The 21,778-nt window shown below is 39.0% G+C and overlaps 1 protein-coding gene across 2 annotated transcripts in view; it reads right to left on the reverse strand.

Moving 5' to 3' along the window:
* Window positions 1-21,778, reverse strand: part of SEL1L3 (SEL1L family member 3) — a 39,290-nt gene that overhangs the window by 12,104 nt on the left and 5,408 nt on the right. For both annotated transcript variants that reach the window (XM_063336671.1, XM_063336672.1), the window contains exons 3-15: window positions 20,247-20,373; window positions 17,349-17,470; window positions 15,828-15,943; window positions 12,972-13,027; window positions 11,844-11,976; window positions 11,141-11,273; window positions 10,252-10,398; window positions 9,597-9,808; window positions 7,847-8,026; window positions 6,009-6,128; window positions 5,235-5,375; window positions 4,067-4,129; window positions 1,174-1,350 (exon numbers count right to left, since the gene is read on the reverse strand). In XM_063336671.1, coding sequence (XP_063192741.1) covers window positions 1,174-1,350; window positions 4,067-4,129; window positions 5,235-5,375; window positions 6,009-6,128; window positions 7,847-8,026; window positions 9,597-9,808; window positions 10,252-10,398; window positions 11,141-11,273; window positions 11,844-11,976; window positions 12,972-13,027; window positions 15,828-15,943; window positions 17,349-17,470; window positions 20,247-20,373 — 1,727 coding nt within the window. The remainder of the gene's footprint in view (window positions 1-1,173; window positions 1,351-4,066; window positions 4,130-5,234; window positions 5,376-6,008; window positions 6,129-7,846; window positions 8,027-9,596; window positions 9,809-10,251; window positions 10,399-11,140; window positions 11,274-11,843; window positions 11,977-12,971; window positions 13,028-15,827; window positions 15,944-17,348; window positions 17,471-20,246; window positions 20,374-21,778) is intronic.

The following is a 21,778-nucleotide window of genomic DNA, read 5'->3' on the forward strand; positions in this document are numbered from 1 at the left end:
CCTCTGAAACTGGTTTATAAAAGATAACGCAGGCTGAACAGGCAGGGACAGGGCCGCAGAAACAGGAAGGCTGTGTGACTTTCCATGTTTTACCCTCAGAAACAGTAATCTGTAATGTAAACCAAAGCGGCATACAGCCTGAAATAATTTATTTCAGGGAATTTTTAACTGTCGATATATATTTTCTATGAGTGAACGTGGATATCAGAGTACCCAGCACAGCCATAACCAAGTATTTCTCCTTGCCCATGTCTTTGGTGAATAAAGCAAGCTGGGCACTTTTAGGTGTACTCTCATAATCACTCCACTCTGAAATGTGTATTTTGGTCCACAGGGAAGGAAAACGCATTTGCCAAATGCGTGTGTTGGTGGGCACTGCTGCTGTTGGCAGTAGAAATGCTCACAGCCTGGAGTATATCCAGATCTCAGAATCCACAGGCCACACTGGAAACATCTTTTAGCTTCAAGCACAAGGTCTGCTTGCATTTATTACAGCCTGCCTTACTATGGTTGTGCTGTTAGTCGTAAACTACCCAGGTAATTAAAAGAAATATAACTGAAGCAGACCCTTCCTATTGGGGGAAAATTAATTTTGCATATGTCAATGAGAAAAGTTAATAAATGGGCTGTGTCACAGAAAGACAAACCGAAATACTGCAGTCTACCAGGACTGTATTAAATAGTTACATTTGCAAGTCTGGCTCGAAGGTCTTTCACTGCAGTTCTGAGGTTACGGAATCTATGTGTACGTAGCATGTCTGTTCATGAGCTGAGGGACGCGGTTCCGCTGCTTTCATCTATTGTGGAAAGCATCCTTTCCCTATCTCCTTTCCAATCTAAAGCTGAGAGAAAGCGAAAGGATCACACGATGTGAGAGCGCACACTATCCTGGCTGGTGTCACTGGAAGGAGGAAAGCAGAAGCAGCCCCCGGAGCTAAACCTGCACCTGCTTTGTTTCTAAATTAAAGGAACACAGGCACATAAGTATGACTGAGATATTTGAGTAACATCTCTCTCTCTAAGCAATCTGACTGAATTCCCCAGTAACACCCTTCTTTGTGATAAAAGGTATCAAAATCCAACTCGGAGTGGACACAGCAGCCTTAAGAACGAAGCATAAACACATAAACTGGGCCCTAATGTAAGAAATAGTACTATTAAATATTTACTCACTTGATTTCTACCAGGTACTCCAGGGTAAATCCCATCTAAATAAAGGACACCGAGGTTGTACGATGCATCTGGATTTCCCAGTTCTTCAGCAATTAACCAGTGTTTGGCTGCTTTTCTGTAGTCTCTTTTAAAATTGTGGTAATACCATCCCAATCCATTCACTGCCTGGGGCAAGCCCTTAGGGAAGGAGAACAGCAGTCTCAGGTCACGCGTTTGATTCTGCTTTGGGTCACTTCACAATTCCAACCTGCTGCTCAACTTTGGGTGCTCTCATGACCTTGCCTAGATTCTAGATGCCTGGCACAAGGATCCAGCCAAAATTACACTCACTGGGGACTAACGGATATAAAAGTTTGCTGGCTTTTTTTACGCTATCCTTCCTTGTGGCCTCATGTTGAGAGAAAGGAATAAGACTCCAGCACCGCCTTATTCTATAAAGTCTCAGCTGTGTCTGCATTGAGATTTGTACTTGTTGACAATAACAAATTGTGACTTTTTCACCCGTTTCCTCCGCAAAGCCAAAATGGGGCACCTATTCTCATGGACACCCAGAACCTAGTTGACAGGATTAGCAATTGAAAAAAGCACGTTTTTTGAACTAGAACATTTCCCTAAGAATAAATAGGAAGCAATGAACACAGAACTTTATGATGCGGTTTTCAAAAGGTATTTGACCAACATCATACAGACCCGCTTCAGATAGTGCTACACGCTATTACTAAGTTGCATCTTGGCATCAATAATTATGGATCAAGAGGAGAAAATCTGCCAGTTTTTATTTTGGTTGCAATGAGTCACTGTCTCCTTGCATAAACTGGTGGATCATACAGTGGCTGTAAGTATGCCAGAAGTTCAAATTACTCTGTACCAATAAACGTGAACATGCTATTTACTCCTATTTTATAATGTATGTTTAATAGCAAACATGCCAGAACAGTTACAAAAGGTAAAAACTACCTAAAAAAAATATCTCAGTGCACAAATACAAGTTGTTTGCTACTGTTGGCTTCTACACTGCACAGGCTCCTTCTGTAATCTCTGCAGAAAGAACTGCATACTGGCACTTACAAAGGCGCTCTGAAAAAGGATTCCTTTTCCCTTCAGATTTAACCAGTATTACTAACTTATCCATTAAAATGCAAAAGCAGTTAAACTTTTCAACATTTATGATGTTATTTTTGTATAGAAAATGTGCACTGGAGCATAAAAACATAAGTATCTGGGTTGAAGGAGAGTAAGGAAATTGTCTCTAGGACTCTTCCTGGAATCTGCTCCTCAGATCCTGAGTCAAGGGAATTTTGGTCACACTGCGAAAACCACTCAGTTTATTCAAGCCTTTCCCAAACAGGCAGTACAACAGGTAGTCTCTCCTCTTTCAAAGGAACGATAGAACAAGCACAATTCTTTTCTGATGGCGGTCAGCAGTGAAGTCCTATTGTCATTGTCAGTAATTGAACTAGTACTGGTTCTAGAGCTCAGAAGGTATTCAAGATCGAGGTACTCTTACATTTTTATACTAAGGATGAGATGATGGCCTGGGTAATATGACTGTACTAGGTCATTAAATGGAGTGAGGGTCCTCTTCTCCCTGAAGTAGAGAAGAGCTGGCCAGAGGGAGTGCATACAGTCTTTTTTCAGTCACCAGCATCCTTTGGAGGAGTCCTCACGCTAAGCAGAGAGACTAGCCATAAACCACTACTGTTCAGGGGTGGTGGGACAGGAAGCCACCATTCTGGCTTGTATGAGGAATAGCGTGGCCAGCAGGAGCAGGGAAGTATTGTGCCTCTGTACTCGGCACTGGTGAGGCCTCACCTCGAGTATTGTGTTCAGTTCTGGGCCCCTCTGTGCAAGAGGGACATTGAAGTGCTGGACCGTGTCCAGAGGAGAGCTACCAGGCTGGTGAGGGGTCTGGAGACCAGGTCATATGAGGAGAGGCTGAGGGAGCTGGGCATGTTTAGCTTGGAGAAGAGGAGGCTGAGGGGAGACCTCATTGCCCTCTACAGCTGCCTGGAAGGAGGTTGGAGAGAGGTGGGTGTTGGCCTCTTCTCCCAGGTGAATAATGACAGGACCAGAGGAAATGGTCTGAAGCTGCAGCAGGGGAGGTTTAGATTAGATATTAGGAAGAATTACTTTACTGAAAGAATGGTCAGGCACTGGAACAGCCTGCCCAGGGAGGTGGTTGAATCACCATCCCTAGAGGTATTTAAGAACCGTCTAGATGTGGCACTTCAGGGCATGCTCTAGTGGCAGCGATTGTAGGTTGTTTGGTTGGACTCGATGATCTCAAAAGTCCTTTCCAACCGTGAAGATTCTATGATTCTGCATTCAGCTCTTGTGTTGCAGGAATGCACCATTACTCAGTGCAGACTGCGGAAGTACAATCCAGACCTCGGTCTTTACTCTTTTTCATTCACGTTCCAACTTAAAGATGGTCTGTTTTTATAGCAAAGCCTGCTGGCATGGATTTTCAAAGAAAGCAGTTATCCCTACCTGACTCTGGAGAGATCATCATGTCAAAAACTCAAGCCTGGTAGGCACTCCTATGAAAAAACATACCTAGTATGGTCTAGAAAAAAAAGGGCTTAGGAATATGAGGCAAAAAAATACTCCTGGATCAACTATTCGCTCTGTAAGTCACTTAACTATCATTAAGTTCCAAAAGATGCAAGTAGAGAGAATTCTTTTTCTTCCATAGAAATTTTGGCTGATTTTGAGTGGTCTAGTCTGCCAATTTGGGGAAATAAGGCTTTCACTATTCATGGTGAAGACACCTGGGAGAAGGCAACTAGTATTTACACAGAATTATGGTAATATGCATTTTATGTAAATCAGAGTTCATTATTATTAGCACCTGGCATAAGACTTTTACAATAAAATATTTATTACATTTTACCTTGGCTGCTGCTTTCTTCATCAATTCCAAAGCAAATTTTGTATTCTTTTTCACACCTTGGCCCTAGGAAATGGTTATGTGAAACAATCGTTGTTTACAAATACAGTCTGATGAAAACTCACATATACACATTCAAAATGCATTTTAACATTGACACTATTATTTACTGGGTTTTATTCGGCTTTAAACAGCTACAACAAAAAAGAGCAGCTTTGTGCTCATCCTTCATTTACAGCTTTACAAAGTCTCAATGATTCAGTCTCGGAAAAATTATTTCACCCATCGATCCAAGTGATTTTTATGGGTAAACAACATCACGGATCTCTAATTTTTGACAACTAAGGAAAAATGAATAGCATTCAAAGGTGCATAGATTGTTCGTGATTTGGAAATGGGTAAGAGCTCTCAGCTTTCCTGAAAAAGGATATCAGAATGTCTCCAGAGGAAGTACATAGATATCATCCTGATGACATCCATATAAATTAATTCCAGACATGGGTCAAACACACTATGGGTGCTCAAATTAACAAAGAAAAACTTAACCAAGCATTTTGTAGAGAACAGCCCTCCACTGTCAAAGGAATTAGATGAAGACCCCAGGGCTCTTCATTAATATCTCTAACCTTTTGTAGTGTTGAATGCCTTATGAGTGACACTGCTTAGCTGATACAACCTATTTGACTCAGGTGGGGTTATGCCTGAGTTTATCCTCCTCCATCTACTGCTTCTAGCAGGGAAAAAACAACTGCATGCAGAGACTATTTAATTCCTACTAAAAAAATAATTCCCAGAGATCTAATAAAGGGCATTCTATAAAAGGATCGAAATTGCACCTACATCTCTCCACCAAGGCCTATGCCTACTAACTGGTTAGATTTTTGAGGTGACAAACCATTAGGAAAAATTAGGATCCACAGTTCAGGTGGTATTTTGATCCTGAATCTGGCAAGGAACAAAATGACTAAAGTGCTTTTAACTTGCCCTTTTTAAAATTTTTGTGCATAACTGGTAAAAATCAACATTAGCTTCATAACTATTGATTGATTTTCGAAGTAAATCTAAAAGCACTTGCATACACTCTCACAGTGTGTCACTGCAGATAACTTACAAACACCCATGTCACAGGAATGATATTTTTGCAGTGAAAAACATATGAAACATGACTTACCTTAAATAACACAATGGCGTAATCGTATATTAACACTGGATCTTCTGTTTCTATGGCACCCTTTGCATACCATTCTATTGCAGCTTCAGGATTTTTTGCCACTCCTTGTTGGCCCCAAAACAGCATCTGAGCCAACCGTTGCTAAAAGAAAACAACATAAACATGAATGTTATAAATGCTAGTATTGAAACCGGAATTGCAGGAGTGGACTTTTGCAGGCTTAAATGTATTTTAAATACATGAAGAAATTAGTTATACGTCCTCAACAGTTTGAAAACAATTGCTGATCAGGAATATTCAGAGGGCTTCCCAGTGGCGAAATGTCCTAATACTAAATCTACGGCAGGGTTATTTTTTATAGATGTCAGTACCACGAAAGTCTGGCTTAAGTGCAGGGGTAAGTGATAAAGGCGGATTTGATACATGCAAATGTCTCAGTATTACAACATATTGCTGCTGGTCTCAGATCAGCAGTAATAATTGCACTGTGCCAAATACAAACCCAGGAAAACGAACAGAGAAGGACGTTGCTAAGTCTTGACAACTCCTCCCTTTTGCCTTGCATCATTGTTCTAGCTTTTTGCATGGTCACTGGATATTATCAGACAGAAACATGGGAAATAGTTCAAGCTCATAAAAAAAGAAGCAATTCTGGGTGGAAAGAAGAAACATCTGTCCGCTCCACTTTCCTCTGCAACTTTCCTACATAGTCTATAGAGGTACATACATAATGTGTGTATAAAACCAAGAAAGAGGAAATATATTACTTTATACCTGCGCAGCTGCATTTCCTCTTGTTGCTTCATGTTTTAACCACATAAAGACATCGCCATTTTCTTTTGTTTGAGCTTTTAGCAGTTCATCATCCATCAGCCTTATAGTTTCAACAAATGCCTGAAGAGTAAGTGAACAGAAAAAAAATTATTACACAGTGAATTCATGCATCTGCCACCAAAACAAAAATGGTGCCCATTTCCTGTTTATCCCTAAAAATTCGTGATCAATTCTGGGTCATAAAATTCTCACCACTCCCTGCTGGCCAGTGCATTAAGAACCATCCTTACATCCAGTGTAAAAATCATTTACTGCTTCATTACAGTACAAAACTTGAAGTCCACTCTACACTGGAAAGATATGCCAAGACATGAACAACTGAAAAAAATGCCCACCTTTTTAGTTTTAAATGCACTTAATAATGGCAAGGAAGTGCTTTTAAGCCTTTTTAGTTGCTATAAAAATCTCCCTTGAAAGATAATAAAAAGGCTGGTAGAAAGCTCGATGAAGACCTGCCCCACAGCACTCTCACCTAGGTGGCTATCTGCTGATTTTTAGTTCTTCAGCGTCCTGGTTTCAGCTGGGATGGAGTTAATTTTCTTTCTAGTGGTCGTCTAGTGGTGGTGTTCAGATTTGGTATGAAAGGAATGTCAATAACGCATATTAGTTTAGTTGTTACCAGGTGATGTTTATATTTTTCAGGGACTTTTTTCAGCTTCCCCCAGAAGCTGAGAATTCTAGACAAAATGATGGAATGGGCAATGGAATATTCCGTACCACGGACACCCTGCTCAGTATATAAATGGCGGCTGGCCAGAGGGCAGGGACTTGTGATCACTGTTCGGGAAGGTACCAATTCACCGGTCAGTGAGAGTGACTTGTGTCATTATTATTATTATTGTTATTGGCCTTTTCTGATATTGTTCTATTAAACTGTCTTTATCTCAACCCATGAATTCTTTTTTTTTTCCCTTTCCCCTCCTTTTCTCCCTCTTCTCCGTACCCTTCTTGGGGGCAAAGTGAGGGTGAGCGAGCAGCTGCATGGCCCTAGCTGCCAGCTGGAGTTAAACTGTGACGTTCAGCAATCAAAATATCTCTATTTTTTGTACAATAATCGTTCTTTCTGATAAGCCACGATGCTAGTATTGGCCTACCTTGAGTATTCTTTACAGATAAAGCTGTGTTACCTCCTGTTTAACAGATCATTCTAAATTCATTTTAAAGTAACTTTATCTCGTCAGACAGCTATTTAACAGCCAAATCTATAATCAAATGACAAGCAGGCATTTGATTATAGAAAAGGTATAAGTATGGAGAGAACAGTTCATCGTTTGCTTGAGCTTCGTGATGTTTGGCTACTGAAAGAGCAGGTCACTGTTTAACAATAACAACAATATTAAATAAAAAAAATAAAAATAAAAATAATATAAACAATAACAATTAAGCCATTATTATTACTTAATAAACATCCAATTATATTAATAATTAAAAATCTGAGTGAGGAATTAGGGCCCAAGAATAAGACTTAGCCTTTACTGAAAGACAGGCATGTGAACAATTCTGAGGATTTGAGCCTAACTTTGGTTTGGTTTCCTTCTTTCTAAGAAACAGAGCATGATACCTACATGTAATTTGGGGGACTTTGTAACAATCATAGACTCATAGAACGGTTTGGGTTGGAAGGTACCTTTAAAGATCATTTAGTCCAACACCCCTGCCACAGGAAGGGAAAATTAGATGAGCTAATATTTGTAACCCAAGACAAAAATGTTCTGGCTGCATAATTAATATTAATATATGAAAAGTCATTTGCACAAATTCCGATATAACTCTTTTACCTGTTCCCCTTTTATAGTGTGTTGATCCAATGATGTCTTTATTGCAATATTACTGTAATAAGCATACGACAGCTCCAAATCAAGTGGATAGTTATTAATGCCTTGGTAATGTTTATAGCCAAGATTCATCACAGCAAGTCTCTCATTCCCCTGGGCACCAACCAAACTATACAGCAGTCCCTGGCAAAAATCACAGACATAAACAAGAGTGAATTCACTGCACATCTCACAAGTTTAGCACTTCGGTGGAGATTTACAGGGAACAGAGTGTTCATATTGGTAGCTGATATACTAGCTGTACCACATAAACAGAGTTACAGAATCAAGCAGAGCCCTAAAGTAGTTAAAATGTCTTCTATACGTATAGAACGAGTTGAAAGAAAAACTAGACTCTCTAAATACTTTTCAAGTATTGCACTTATTCTGCCACCACTAAACATGCAGCAATTTTTTAATGCCGCTTTACTATAGTGTTAATTATACTCTGACGCTTTTTATATTCAGCAGTGATTTAAAAAGTCTCACTGATGTCAACTGGAGTTTTCGCAATGAATTCAGTGGAAACATAAGGCAGTTAACAAACAGCGCTTCAAAATCTGACCTTAAGGATGTGACAGGACTAGAAGGATGGGATTGTGGTGACAAGGTTTCGGCACAAAGCTCCATTAAGATACACATTAATTGGTGCTAGAAATAGTCTAGGTACCACATTTGCCAAAAGCTTTTTCAGCACTACTATAATTTTTCACCTGCACAGTAATAAAAACAGTGTTGTCCCATCTGCACTGGATATTAAATTATTTCCTACACCATCTGAAGTGGATCCAATAATGAAATTACTTAGCCTCCATAATTAGCACTAGGTATACTTCATAATTAGGATATAAAAAAGGTTCCTGTCTAAGGTTTCTTGTGTTTGAGAAACTGGAGTGAGCATGGTCTCAGAGTGGCCTCTCAGGGATTCTTCTGATTTAGCATCCTGTAACCACGTTAAGCACATCTGCTATTCTTTATGAGCATTTTATATTACACTATTATATCACAATTAAATATCTGTTGGCAATTTCAGTATAGCTGCCTTCCAGTGATATATAAACGCCTCCACTTTATTTGACCTTGCAATGGAATCGCAGGGAAACATTTCAGTTATGTGCAACCTGCCTCAAAGGTCAGGAGTTCGCATGCTCTGCAGTTGCTCAGCTGAAGCATGGTCAGGTTTTTTCCCAAAAGCAAAGTGTTCTACTTTGGTTACCTTTAATCATTTGACCATAACATACTCAGTGCCACATTTTTGCACACTGTAAAATGGGACTTCTTTCCTGACTGTACTATGCAACGTTTCCACTTCAGGAGACTTGCCTGACATGAGACTTTTTCATACCCGTCTACACATGACTGTGGGTGACTTGAGGTTTACTACCTCATCCTACTCAGTGACTGGGAAAAGCAGCATGTTCCATGCTGTTCACTTTACCACCATTTTCAGGTCTTACCAAATCATTACTTACTTACTGATTTCCTCGTTCTGGATAAGCAGGATAAAGATTCCCACCATCGGGACTTCACAAAGACTTCACTGCTACCAGGCTGTTTAGGAGAAGCTGTATTGGGGAATCCCTTCAACCACAGCCTAGGTCTGGAGGCCATGTCACATTTTTTAATTCAATTGATCATAAATTCATCCCATTTCTAAATTGCCTTTAAAAACAACTAATTCCACAGGCATAAACAAAGATATTAAACATACTACCTTTGTACGATCCACAGACACACCAAGCCCTGTTTCAAATATAACTGCAAGGAAATAGGAAGCCTTATGGTATCCACAACAACTGGAATCCACCAAGAGAGGGACAGAGGAGCCCATATTGCTGAGGCCGTCAGCACTGGACAGACTCTTTGCGGCCTTCTCAAATATCCTCCGGCCAACTTCTTGAACTGTATCACTTCCATCTTCTGACACTAAAAATAAAACATAGAACGCACAGTTATTGCAAGAGTTAAAATGAGGAAGTTAAAATGAGGCAGTTAAAATCAGTTTGCCCTCTTTAATTTAATCGGTCCAAGACAGATTCTGTTATTTCTCATGCTGAATGGTATTCTCAATGCAGACAATCAAGATTCCTAGAGATACAAGGTACTATTGAATAGAAAGGGTGAATAAAAATCCAGAAGAACGACTCAAAGTAACTAACCACTAAAAACATAAGGATATCTCTATTTCCTTCTACATAAGCCATCCTTCATTTGCAGCACAACATATAAGCCACATGACACTCCTTTACTAAGCTAGCTGATATGAAAAAAAAATAAATGTATAAAACAGGAACTGAAGTCAAAGCATACTAACTTACATGACATGTATTGTGGATTTATTTAAGAACAATAAAATAAAATACAATTACCACCCAGAGCACTGAAATCCATCTCTTGCAACAGTTTGAACAAAGTGTGGTACTTTTCCCTGATCTCTTTTCCCCACATGAAGGCATCGCATTTGGATTTTTCTCCATATTTATGAATCAGCTCCAAATAATAGTTTTCATAGTAACCTAAAGAAAACAACATATTGAAGAAATGAAAGCTGACTTGGATGGTCTTTAAAATAAGCTTCTGTAGGAAAAAAAAAAAAAAGAAAGATGTTTCTAGGGTAAACTAAAAATTCATGGACAGAATGAGCACATCCTTAACACAAAGTAATGCTAAAAACAAAGTAAAGCTAGCACAGGCCCCTTAAAAATACATAAGACTTCTACTCTCTTCAATACTCTACTCACAATGCGTGAGATCAAATTCTAATTGGAAACATAAGCTAATTTTCAACACACGTGTAAGCTATGTTACTCTTCTTTCACTAAAGTGGCTGCTTTGGTATAAACCTGTCAACTACTGCACATTAGGCAACTGTGGCAGAGACATTCTAGCAAAACCTACTAATTTTTGGGAGAGGGCTTAAAATATATGTGTCTTTAGGGTCACTTGGGAACAAAATGGAAGGAAGGGAATTGAATAGCTTACATGTAAACTTCAAAGTGTTTATTTGTCCCCTTATGCACCTGTCTCACTAGGGAAGAAATACCGAGAACATGATTTAAGTTTGTATTCCATGGCACAAAAGTCTTTGCAAGGACAAAACCACAGTTTTAGCTACCAGTAATCAAATTGCCTTTTTTCTTGTTATGGCTGAATTTAAGTTCGCTTTTGATGATCGTTATCCAGATTCTGCTAAAAGGAAAGAAAACAAGTCTCCAAAGATAAGAGTTTAAAATTCATATCTCATAGATCAACACTTACAATTTCTTTGCGCTTTTTCGCCTTGACTTATGATATTTCTGTACTCATAAACTATTTCTTGAATGTCCGTACATCTCTCATAGTAAAGTTCAATTTGTTCCACTGTTTCTTCATCATGAAGAGGGTTAGAAATCTATAAAAAGACAAATGATGGATAAATGGCATCTACAGTATCTGTTGTTGTCTATGCTTGGCTAGAAAGAAGTGTTGCAGGCAAATAACAAAAGGAAACGGATTTTTTTACTACAATCAGCTTATTTGGCACATCATGTTAATATGCCAGACAACCTGATGCTGGCCACAGCAGACTAGGACTTCAAACAGTCATTACAATCCAAGAAACCATGGATGAACTTCCAAAATTGGCCATACCACCACTTTCAACAAAACCATAAATTAATCAAATGTGTTCAATACTGTATCATCACAAACTCTGGGAAACAAAGGAATACTGAAAATAAGTCCTTAAATATAGATTTAGGAACACTGCTTTACATACTCACTTCTAGAAGTGTTATCTTTTAGCATTTGAAGTGGTAATTAACATTCCTAGATTTCAACAGAAAATGATCATACTTTGGTTATATATTCCCAAGTACTACTACGCTTCATAGTAAGTTTATCACTTGGTAAGAGCTTCAGTTAAAAAAAATAATAAAATAGAGCCATAGCTGGCTGCTTTCCAAAGACTGCTTTTGCTTACCTGTTCCGTTTCCAACACATTGAGACGATAGTATTTCACAGGGCCAAAGAAAGCTTCAATACCATTTACATATCCACTGCCTCCAAGAACAAAGTATCCAGCAGTGTCATCATAATAGAAATCTTCCCTAAAACTTTAGAACATGAAAGAGAAGTAAGCTGGCTACCAAGAGGTACTATGAAAGAAAAAAAGAAATTTGTATCTCAGAATTTCTGTAACGGACACATTGACAGTATCTTTTTCTTTTCTCAATTGTTTACTCTCAAATCTACTCTGCAATTTAGTGTGATAAATTCTAGAGTACATTTAACAAATTGTCTACAAACATAAAAAACCAGCAGGGTGTTTTATTTTTCTGACCTGTGTCCTTCTGATGTTTTATGCATCATCCTACAACCTCAAAGATTTCAGTTTCACCCCTTCCTTGCACTTTTCTAAAATTGGCATATGAAAATTTAAGTTAGCTGTCTCCTAGAGTTACTATCTACAAATCTACAATTTCTGGTTTGTAAACCATAGCAGAGAAGGAACGATACTGAAGTCTGCCATGCAATTTACTGTTACATAGTTTCCATATTAAAAGGGCTTTTTTTAATTATTTGCACAGGAAAGAGTCAATATTAAATTACAGTGAAAGAGAAAAATTAAAGATCCATTTTAAAAAAATAAATTATTCCGTTGCTTAGAATAAAGGACAGAGCAAGAACATTTTTGGTAGAAATTTTGCTCTCTACCTAAGCAAAGCATATAACAATTTCACTGGTGAAATCCTAGCTCTCTGACAGCAACAGCAAAACATCCCTTGACTTCGGTAAGGCCAAGACTTCATTTGAAGACTGATCCTAATGCCACTGACCTTCCAATCAGTTTTTAGTGAGGGTTATCAGACTAGTTCTAGATCATGCAGCACATTAAGTCAACTAGCTTATGGCATTAACAAAATTATTCAGCTCGTGCACAATACAAGCACAGTAATGCAAACCGGTTTTGAAAGCACAGAGTTGAAAAAGACAACAAAAATTTTGAAAAGCATTTGTAATCTCAGTTACAAACTTGTGCTTTCCTCCCATTTTCCATATTTGAACACATACACACATGTTACTCAGCGAAGTGGAAAATGCTGCTTACTTAAAAGACTGGTGATGACGTCTTTTCAAATTCTTCCCAACACTGCTTACTTCTATCTAAAAGAACACAAAATATTAATTATAATAAACGAAATATTACAAGGTACATTCATTAAGCCATTTCAATTCATAGTTCAAAAGATTACAGCTGCAACTTGTTGCATCTTCTCTGCACTAAAGAGGATGGTGTCACGTATCCGATATATGTCAGAGGAGTTTAATGGAAAGCATTGGTACTGCTCTGTCCCAGCCAACCACGAGCAACGAAAAATAGCAAAAATAGCACAGATGTTGCCTACTACAGCTATTTCATTCCTGTGTTCAATTACAACACATCTGTACTTTGCTGAAGCTTTTGTTCTTCTGAAATGTGAAAGGCTGTTTTGCCTTTATGTAGCAGAGATGCTAAATGAAAAGAATATTGATCTCCTCAAGAAATTGCAGCTTACAGGCAAAGAATGGCCATAAAGCTAATGTAACAGGCCATGATTTAAAAAAACCTGGGTTCAACTCCTACTTCTACAGGAGATGTACCTTCAGGAGACTCTCAGAGCCAGAATCATTAAAGAAATTCAGATGCTCATGAAGGAAGACAAGATAAGGTTTTTGTACATGTTGGTATTGTAAAAAGTTGCCTAAGGACTCATAAAATAACCCTGCAAAACGTTCTCAAGTGCCTGGGTATTTTTAGGGTTTCATCTGCATTTTCAGATGCTCTTAAAATCTGGCTCTTGATTTCTCAATGCCTCAATTTCCCAGCCCTCCCTAATTTATATATTTTGTCTCAGATCATGCTGGACTAAATGTATCAAAATCAATGGAAGTGAAATAACCACAGAATCATTTAGGTTGGAAAAGACCTTTAAGATCATCAAGTCCAGCTGCAAACCTAACACTGACAAAACCAGCACTAAACTATGTCCCTAAGCGTCACATCCACAGGTCTTTTAAATACCTCCAGGGATGTGACTTAACCAGTTCCCTGAGCAGCTTGTTCCAATGCTTGACAACCCTTTCAGTGAAGAAATTTTTCCCATTGTCCAGTCTAAACCTCCCCTGGTGCAACTTGAGGCCATTTCCTCTCATCCTATTGCTTGTTGCTTGGAAAAAGAGACTGACTCCCACCTCGCAAAACCTTCCTTTCAGGTAGTTGTAGAGAGTGACAAGGTCTCCCCTCAGCCTCCTTTTCTACAGGATAAACAAGCCCAGCTCCCTCAGCCGCTCCTCATGGGACTTGTGCTCTAGACCCTTCACCAGCTTTGTTGCCCTTCTCTGGACACGAAGTGCCTAAATAACACGATTCTTCTGTACCTTTCGAGGATTGTAGCATTTAAAACCTTCCTACAGGAAGACACGTCAATAAGATGGAACTGAAACACAGCTTTATCTGTTCCAGAGAATGGTTCTAAGTACTGAAATGTTTTTTAAGTTTTGTGCTACTTCCTCTTTTTATCACAAGAGTGCTCATCAAACTCTTCATGGCTCCCTTATTTTGCCCAGAAGTGGAAATTTATTGACCACAGGTTTTGTCTCACATCTAAATAAATACACTCTACTCTCTGATGGAAGAATATTTTTTCTTGGTCTAATTTTACAACCAATCTTCAAGCAGTGAAGCATTTACAAGCAATGTACAACAAGCCAAGACTAATATACCTTGTATCAATATTCACAGTAATTTTCACATTTGTACCTGAAGCTGAGCTTCAAAATCCACAGGCTCTTCCCTTTCCCACAAACTTAAATTATAACTACAATTTAAACAATTTAAAACTTCCTGCTTTTAAGCAGAAAAAGACAGTCCTGATTCTATAAAACACTTTTTTCCCCCATTTCCTTTTAACAATATATTTAAAAGCATATTATATTAAAAGTAAATACACGTTTCTACCTGATTTTCTTGCAAGACAATCAATCTGCTCACCACTTACATACTTTAAAAAAGGTGGGGTGCAAAAGGAACAGCAGTATTTTAGCCTGTACATTGCTCTCTCAATACAACATCGTTTCAGCTTTATCAGTCATTTACCTCACACTTTAAATTTGCTTAGATTTTCTTGACATTAATTGGAAATTATTTTTACAATTCAGAACGTAATCTATTTAAGCATTTTCAAGGAGAAAGAAGTTGAGAAATAGAAGACCAAAGTTTTTTATTATTTTCACACCCTAACATCTGAATAGCTGGAGGTTCAGAAAAGAACTTGGGCAGGGAGCCTGCGTTTTCAGAGCTGCTTTTGCAAGGTTTTCAGAAAAACACTTGTGATTTGTTAAAATGTAAATTATGTATTTTATCTACTACAGAAGGACACTGCAATACTGATTTGTCTTTTAATGGTAGTCAATCCTATGCCACTTTGTCAAATATGCAAAACTTGGAAACTGCACATGCCTCCTGTTAGCTAACACACCTAGACAACTGGCATGCTGCTGTACAGAAGCCCAGACACCTAAATTTTCCTATCGGAATGGTAAAAACGCCTAAGCCTCCAAGTGCAAACTCCCTCAGAGTTATTCACAACATGTAACTCGAAGTATCTCGATAAGGTGTCTACGCCTGGAGACCTGGTAGCCTGTACAGTCAATAAAGTCTCCGGAAAGCAACTGGGTGCCAAGAGAGCCACTAAATACACAGTAATTCTAGGCTCTTATCTTAAGCATCTACGTTGATTTCCCAAAGTCAGATGGTCTGAACATCCCCGGACAATTTCTAGTTTTAGATTTTTCATTCCTTTGCTATGTGAGCACGTACAAATTACTGTATTTCTCCCAGCCTCAGCTATTAAGGGGTTTGTCAGAGGCATAATCAAATTAGACAAATCTCAGCCTTGATTCTGTAATTCAGTAGCACACATACCTGTCCACCCTTAAAAGAGAGATCCAGTCGTAACCACTGCTTCAGAGGAAGGCTGAAGCTAGTTTTTACTGCAAGGTCATCTCCTCTCATGAGGTGCATCTGAATGTGCACATAACCTGACAGAGCAACAAAGGAAGAAAAAGGAAATAAACACCATAGAAATATCAACATTAAGAATGGGCTTCCTAATGCATTATTCACAGTGATTCTGTCTTCTTTATCCTCTTCATCACCAACAGCGATCTTGGCACTCACCAAACCATACATCAGCTCTCACAGAATCCAGGGAAATGTGCTCCACATTTCAGTTACACATCTTGGATGCTAATGCCCAGGCTCCCACATGAAACCACAGACTCAAAACCAACTGTCTGAGGGATAAACACGCTAAACTTAAGGCAAACAGGGAGGGTGCCCCAGCTGATCTCAAACACCAGAAAGCAGATATGACTTGCAGCAAATATGACAGCAGAGGGGAAGAGCAATGGTATCTACTCAACATTCAACTGCTAGCATGTGAGAGTGCAACGATCAAGTACAGGATGACTTTACACTCCACTACTTGGACCTGCAGAAGCTAGACTCGTGGTCTGAGCTCTTAAGACTAGAGCAGGCTATTATGATAATCTAGTTTAACACTGAGAATAAAACTGGCCCTAAAACCTCTCCAAGCAAATTTCCTATCAAGCTGATAACTTCCAGTTGAGCTGCCGTTTGTTCGTTCTTCAAAGAAAAGCGTCCAGTTTATAATGGATAGATTAATTATCTAGATTGGTTACAAGACAGATGAAACGGAGACAGCAAAAATAACAAAGAGGAAAAGATTAGTTGTGAAACTTGCAAAGAAGGGGAAAAAATGTAATGTCTTATGAGAAAGCCAGGTGTGCACCCTTAAAACTCTGCACACTAATTTCCTCTGTGAGCCTGCCAGCCAGCCCCCAGCTGCTGAATTTCATTCTCTACCAGAGGCTGAAGAGCCGTCTTCTGCCAGGAATGTTCCTCTACCACAAGTGTTGCTAGACTAAGACAGTGCTACCTCTTAACTTTTTTTTGGATCAGGGAAAAAGACTGTGCTTCTTGAACACTGCAATACAGGCAAGACCTTGAATCATTTGGACTTTTTCTGAGGCTATTTCAAATTTTCAAAAATTTTCTTGTCGTATGTATATAGGAATTGAGAACAATGTTGATATAATACTTCAATAATAATAACAAAGGTTGTTCATTGAGATAAACCTGTTCAATCCCAGTGTATGTTCTTGACCTGTAAGATTAAGTCTATTCTCCTGATAAAGCAGACATTTTCTATAGTTAGCCAAGACTAGATGCTATGCAACTATTTCTCAGTATTAATTTAGCAGTTACTTTCCTATTGAGACACTATGGTCAAAAAGAAGCATTATGCCAGGGATCAGTTTCACAAAATAGGTCTGATAATATATTTATGAACGTTATTCCTAGGCACAGATCTATAAAGACTATATTAAAACCCTTCTGAAGGCCGTTAATAATATCCCTTACCTTCCTCACTTAGAAATACAGCAGGAGTACTATACATTTCTTTCGGATCAATAAAATAGATTATACCACACAGATCCTTTTCACAGTGATGAAGTAAATATAGCCAGATTGAAACGGTGAACCTGCATGAGCAAAAATAAACACAAAATCCACTCCTGATGAGAAATCTCCCCATATAATTTGAAAAGCATGCATTTCACTTTAATCTAGCAAACCTGTTTCACACATGTAATCTTTAGAACAGAACACATCCTCGGCAGTGAAAACCTTCAGAGCAACAGTATTTAAGACTCTTGTATCCGTGACCTCCTTTTAACTGTGCACTTTTGTGGTACCAACATGAGAGGAGAGTCAGGGAGCGTTATCTGAATGAATTCCAGAACGCTGGGTCAGAGCTACTGCCAGATCCCACATCAATAGGGAACTGAAAACACAACCGAGACAACTTGGAGCCAACCTCCCGCATGCAGGCTGTGGTACGAGATCCCCAAATGCACCGTCTTGTAATCTTGATCATGGAAGCCAGTAAAAATTAAGCTGTGTCCTCTATACTAAATGTCAACTGTGAAAACGTGATTGGGAGAAGCAGTTAAAAATGAATCCAGCCTCCGGGTAGTACAGTCACAGATATCACAAGATAAACAAAGGTGGAGTCTGTGCAAACTATGGAGCAGTGCAAAAAGAAAACTTAAAGACCTGACAACGCTACCTACTGACAAATTTCTGTACAAAGCTGGCTGAGGCACTAAAAGCAGAATTTATACCACCGTATCTAACTTTAAGGCATTCCAGAACTTGACCACTTATTTCCATAACATTTCCATAGCAGTTAAGCCAATGCTGAACGCCTTTGAAAACTGTACCTCCAATGGACAACCCAGCAAAGCATTACAATTATTATCATTTCTGATAAAGAAGTTCTCTTTTCTTAGTGACTTTAGGAGATATTATTTGGGTTTTGTATTTCTAAAATTAGGAAACAAATATAAATATTTATTTATAATACTTTATAATTGGGTCAGCTTGCCTTGTTTCTCTCTCAAGAAGTTGCTAAAATACAGTACCTTGTGCCTTTTCCTGAACTAAACCAACGTAGGTCTGAAAGCCTAACACCTGCTCTCGTGTTTAAAAAAAGAAATGCAAGAGTGGTAAAGTTTTCCCCAATAGAGTCTACACCTTAAATAGCTAATAATATCTTCCACAGATGGTACGGGGATGAGGTAGAAGTGTTTGCAAATCATGATGACTTGTAAGTTGATCGTTATGACCTTCAGGCAAACACTGTGCTTCCAGACATACTGCTTGTGGTTATATATCGCTCTTTTCATCTTTCATTTCTGGCAATACAGCAAAGTTAAATGCCGCAGTCTCCATTTAGTCCTTGATTGCCAGTCTGAGCACATAACAGTTCTGGACAAATTTCTGGGGACAGAGCTTGGGACGATGCTGACTCATTTCACACCCCCCATCGCTGCAAAACACCATACAGCCTGAGCAGTCCCTTACAGCCTATCCTTGCTGCAGGCTGTCCACAGTCTCAGGTGACAGTTGTCTCTATCTCCAGTTCTCTTTCTTTACAAATCCCTGACTGAAGTCAAACAAGTAACTTCAGTTAGATCCATCTGTTTTTGTTGGCTTTTTGGTGCAGCGGGGAACCACCGGTCACATATGGAGAGCTGACGGAAAACTCTCTTCCTTTTCTTAGCAGAGCTACCCCAGGCTGTCACACAACCACAACACCCGGGCAATGCCTTATGCTAACACTGGTGACACCAACCGAAGGCAAGAAAGGGTGGAACTGTGTGGAGCAGGTAGAGAGCTGCATACACTCATGCCATATGCTCTCAACCAGAGCTCCAGCACCTCAGTGCCAGAAGCAGAATGCAACTGCGCCAGAGAGCAAAGGGCAGCAGGCTGTACAAACCAGGCTGCCACCCATACTGAAGAAGCCAGAAGCCTAAAATTGCTCTGTACTTATGGCTTCAGAGTTTGAGGGCTAGTAATTTGTACGCAACCTGTGCTATCTGGCAAGTCTTCTTTGGCACTCTTCTTCTGGCCACAGGCCAAACACAAACCAGCAGGCGAGTTCCAGTTCATGCGATCATTTCCTATTTCTGTAATAATGTTACTGGGGTAACAGCATCTGGTGGAAGGGAGATATATTTATATATCTCTATACATACTTTTTCCTCTGAAGTTGCAAAATACAACTGCAGAGTTGTGACAGTTTCGGGGAGGGGGAGAAAAGTAGAGAAAGATGGTCTTCCCAGCATGATTCCTCTGTAACTGAATGGTGGGCAGGGGCTAGGGGGTTTTACTCCTCTCCAACCAGGAGTTTACAAAGGGATGGTGGAGGAAATAGTATAAGCTCAAGGTAGAAAGCTATCTAGGCAGGGGGACTTTATCACTAAGGATTTGTCAGCTGCAAAATAAACTAGAGCGTGAATTTATAGGGAAAAAGCTGCTCCACGCTGCTTGCCCTTGCAAGAAACCCTGCTCTGCACTTGGTCTGCAAATGATGTTTGAAATGCAGATCTCTTTGTACTGCAGAAAACCTCAGGCTAGCTAGTCATGAGATGGCAGGCTGATAATGACAGCATGTAACAACTAATTTACCCTCCTAACTGTATTTAACTAGCACAGTTACCCCTAATGTTGGTCTCCAACACAGCACTGCACTAACACGTACCATAAGTATCTTTCTGGGGTTCAGCTTAATCCCCTCCAAAACTGAAATCAGACAACAGAACGAACTGCTAACACATTTCCTTTTCAGCTTTTTCTCAAATTAGTAGGCGGTATTCCTCTAATCTGTGGTATAGCCTAAGAGTTTAAGTATATTCTATAGCCTTCAATAGTCAAAATTACAGCCCGCTTCATTTATTTGTCTATACTTACATGGGATAATCAATCTGATGTTGCCTGACTGTCTCAAGTTCTCTGTTTTCAAATTGTTCAAATTTCTTCACGATTCCTGTTTTCTCCCCACTGGAAGCATATATGAAGCTGAGTATCTGGACACCATCTGCAAAATACAATCTTTCTTAATCTGCCAGAAAGCGAGCATCCAGAACTAGTTAATTAGTTCATACTTGTACAGTCAAACATTTGAATCACACAACAGATTAAAAAATAACACAAACCTTCAATAAGTCCATAAATACAAGTTCACTCACTGTTATTAGACACATTACAATCTTGGACTGAATAACCCACGGGAAAGTGAAATGGAGTCCATTTCCAGCCGGTATTAAAAGCAGGGAAAGAACAGACTCATTTAAATCTAAGATACTTAAAGGATCAGTTAGTAAGGAAGAAATCTTCATTTATGTTATTCATTTAAATTTCATCCTATATTTGGTTACGCCTACATGAGATTACTCCACAGCTCTTGGACCTGCTCTCCGTTTTCAGCTCTCCAGTTTATACTGTATGTATGGACAGATACCATTTCTCTTCTTAACTGATATGCATAATCCTGTAATAAATCTGATAATGCTGTCCCTGCTAAGAAACATGAAAAAGATCTTCAAGGCCACTACGTATCATCAGCTTTCCTAGAAAAACCCCAAAACAACAGCAAAAAAACCAAACACCAAGCAATTTGCTACAAGCTTATTTTAAAAAAATAAATCTGAATAAAATGTTATTTCCTTCTATTTCTTGTTAGAGTGTTTTCATCTATAGTATAATTAGATAGTGCATAAGATGTTTCATGCTGTTGTCAGAGATCACGTGCTCTGCCTCCAGTAGATATTGCAGAAAGCCCCTGAAGGCAGCAACATCATTGCTTCCCTGTTTGTTCCAGTGCATTTAGACGCCAATGTAGTGAAAAAAAATGACACGAACACAATTATGGGATTTTCTAGGAGAGACTCCTCTAGAAGCAAATAACCTTTTTGCTTTTAGGTTCTGTTTTGAATATGTATTGAGGACAAAAAGAATTGTCAGCAGGTCATTCATTTTTAAAAGAAAAGTGATTGTCCATAATGGCTTTGGGCCAAAAAAAAAAAAGTAAAAGTACTATACAGTTTATTGCACTATAAAGACTTAAAAATATATTTCTGAGTGTGCAGCCATCACCTTAAGCAGAAGTAGATTACCTGTGTGAAAATTATGCATGTAAGAACTGCAGGATTTACTCTGAAATAATGCAATATAGGACTGAACAACTCTCTTTGAAGACAAAGGAATGATGTCCACTGACATCAGTGGGTTTTAAATGAAGTTATTTGAATACACTTAGAAAACAGAAGCCCAGGCTTCTACAAATCTCCAGGCTGGCTGTGGTGAAACAGGCCAGCTCTGAATGACTTCAGTCATTTGCAACTCTAACCCCGCAGTTAAGAGCTTACATATGCAACAGTGTTGGCCAAGTAGATCATTCTACATAATGTTTACTGCAGTTATGCACTTTCTAACAGCTTACC

Source organism: Chroicocephalus ridibundus, chromosome 5, assembly GCF_963924245.1.
Source record: "Chroicocephalus ridibundus chromosome 5, bChrRid1.1, whole genome shotgun sequence".
NCBI lineage: Eukaryota > Metazoa > Chordata > Aves > Charadriiformes > Laridae > Chroicocephalus > Chroicocephalus ridibundus.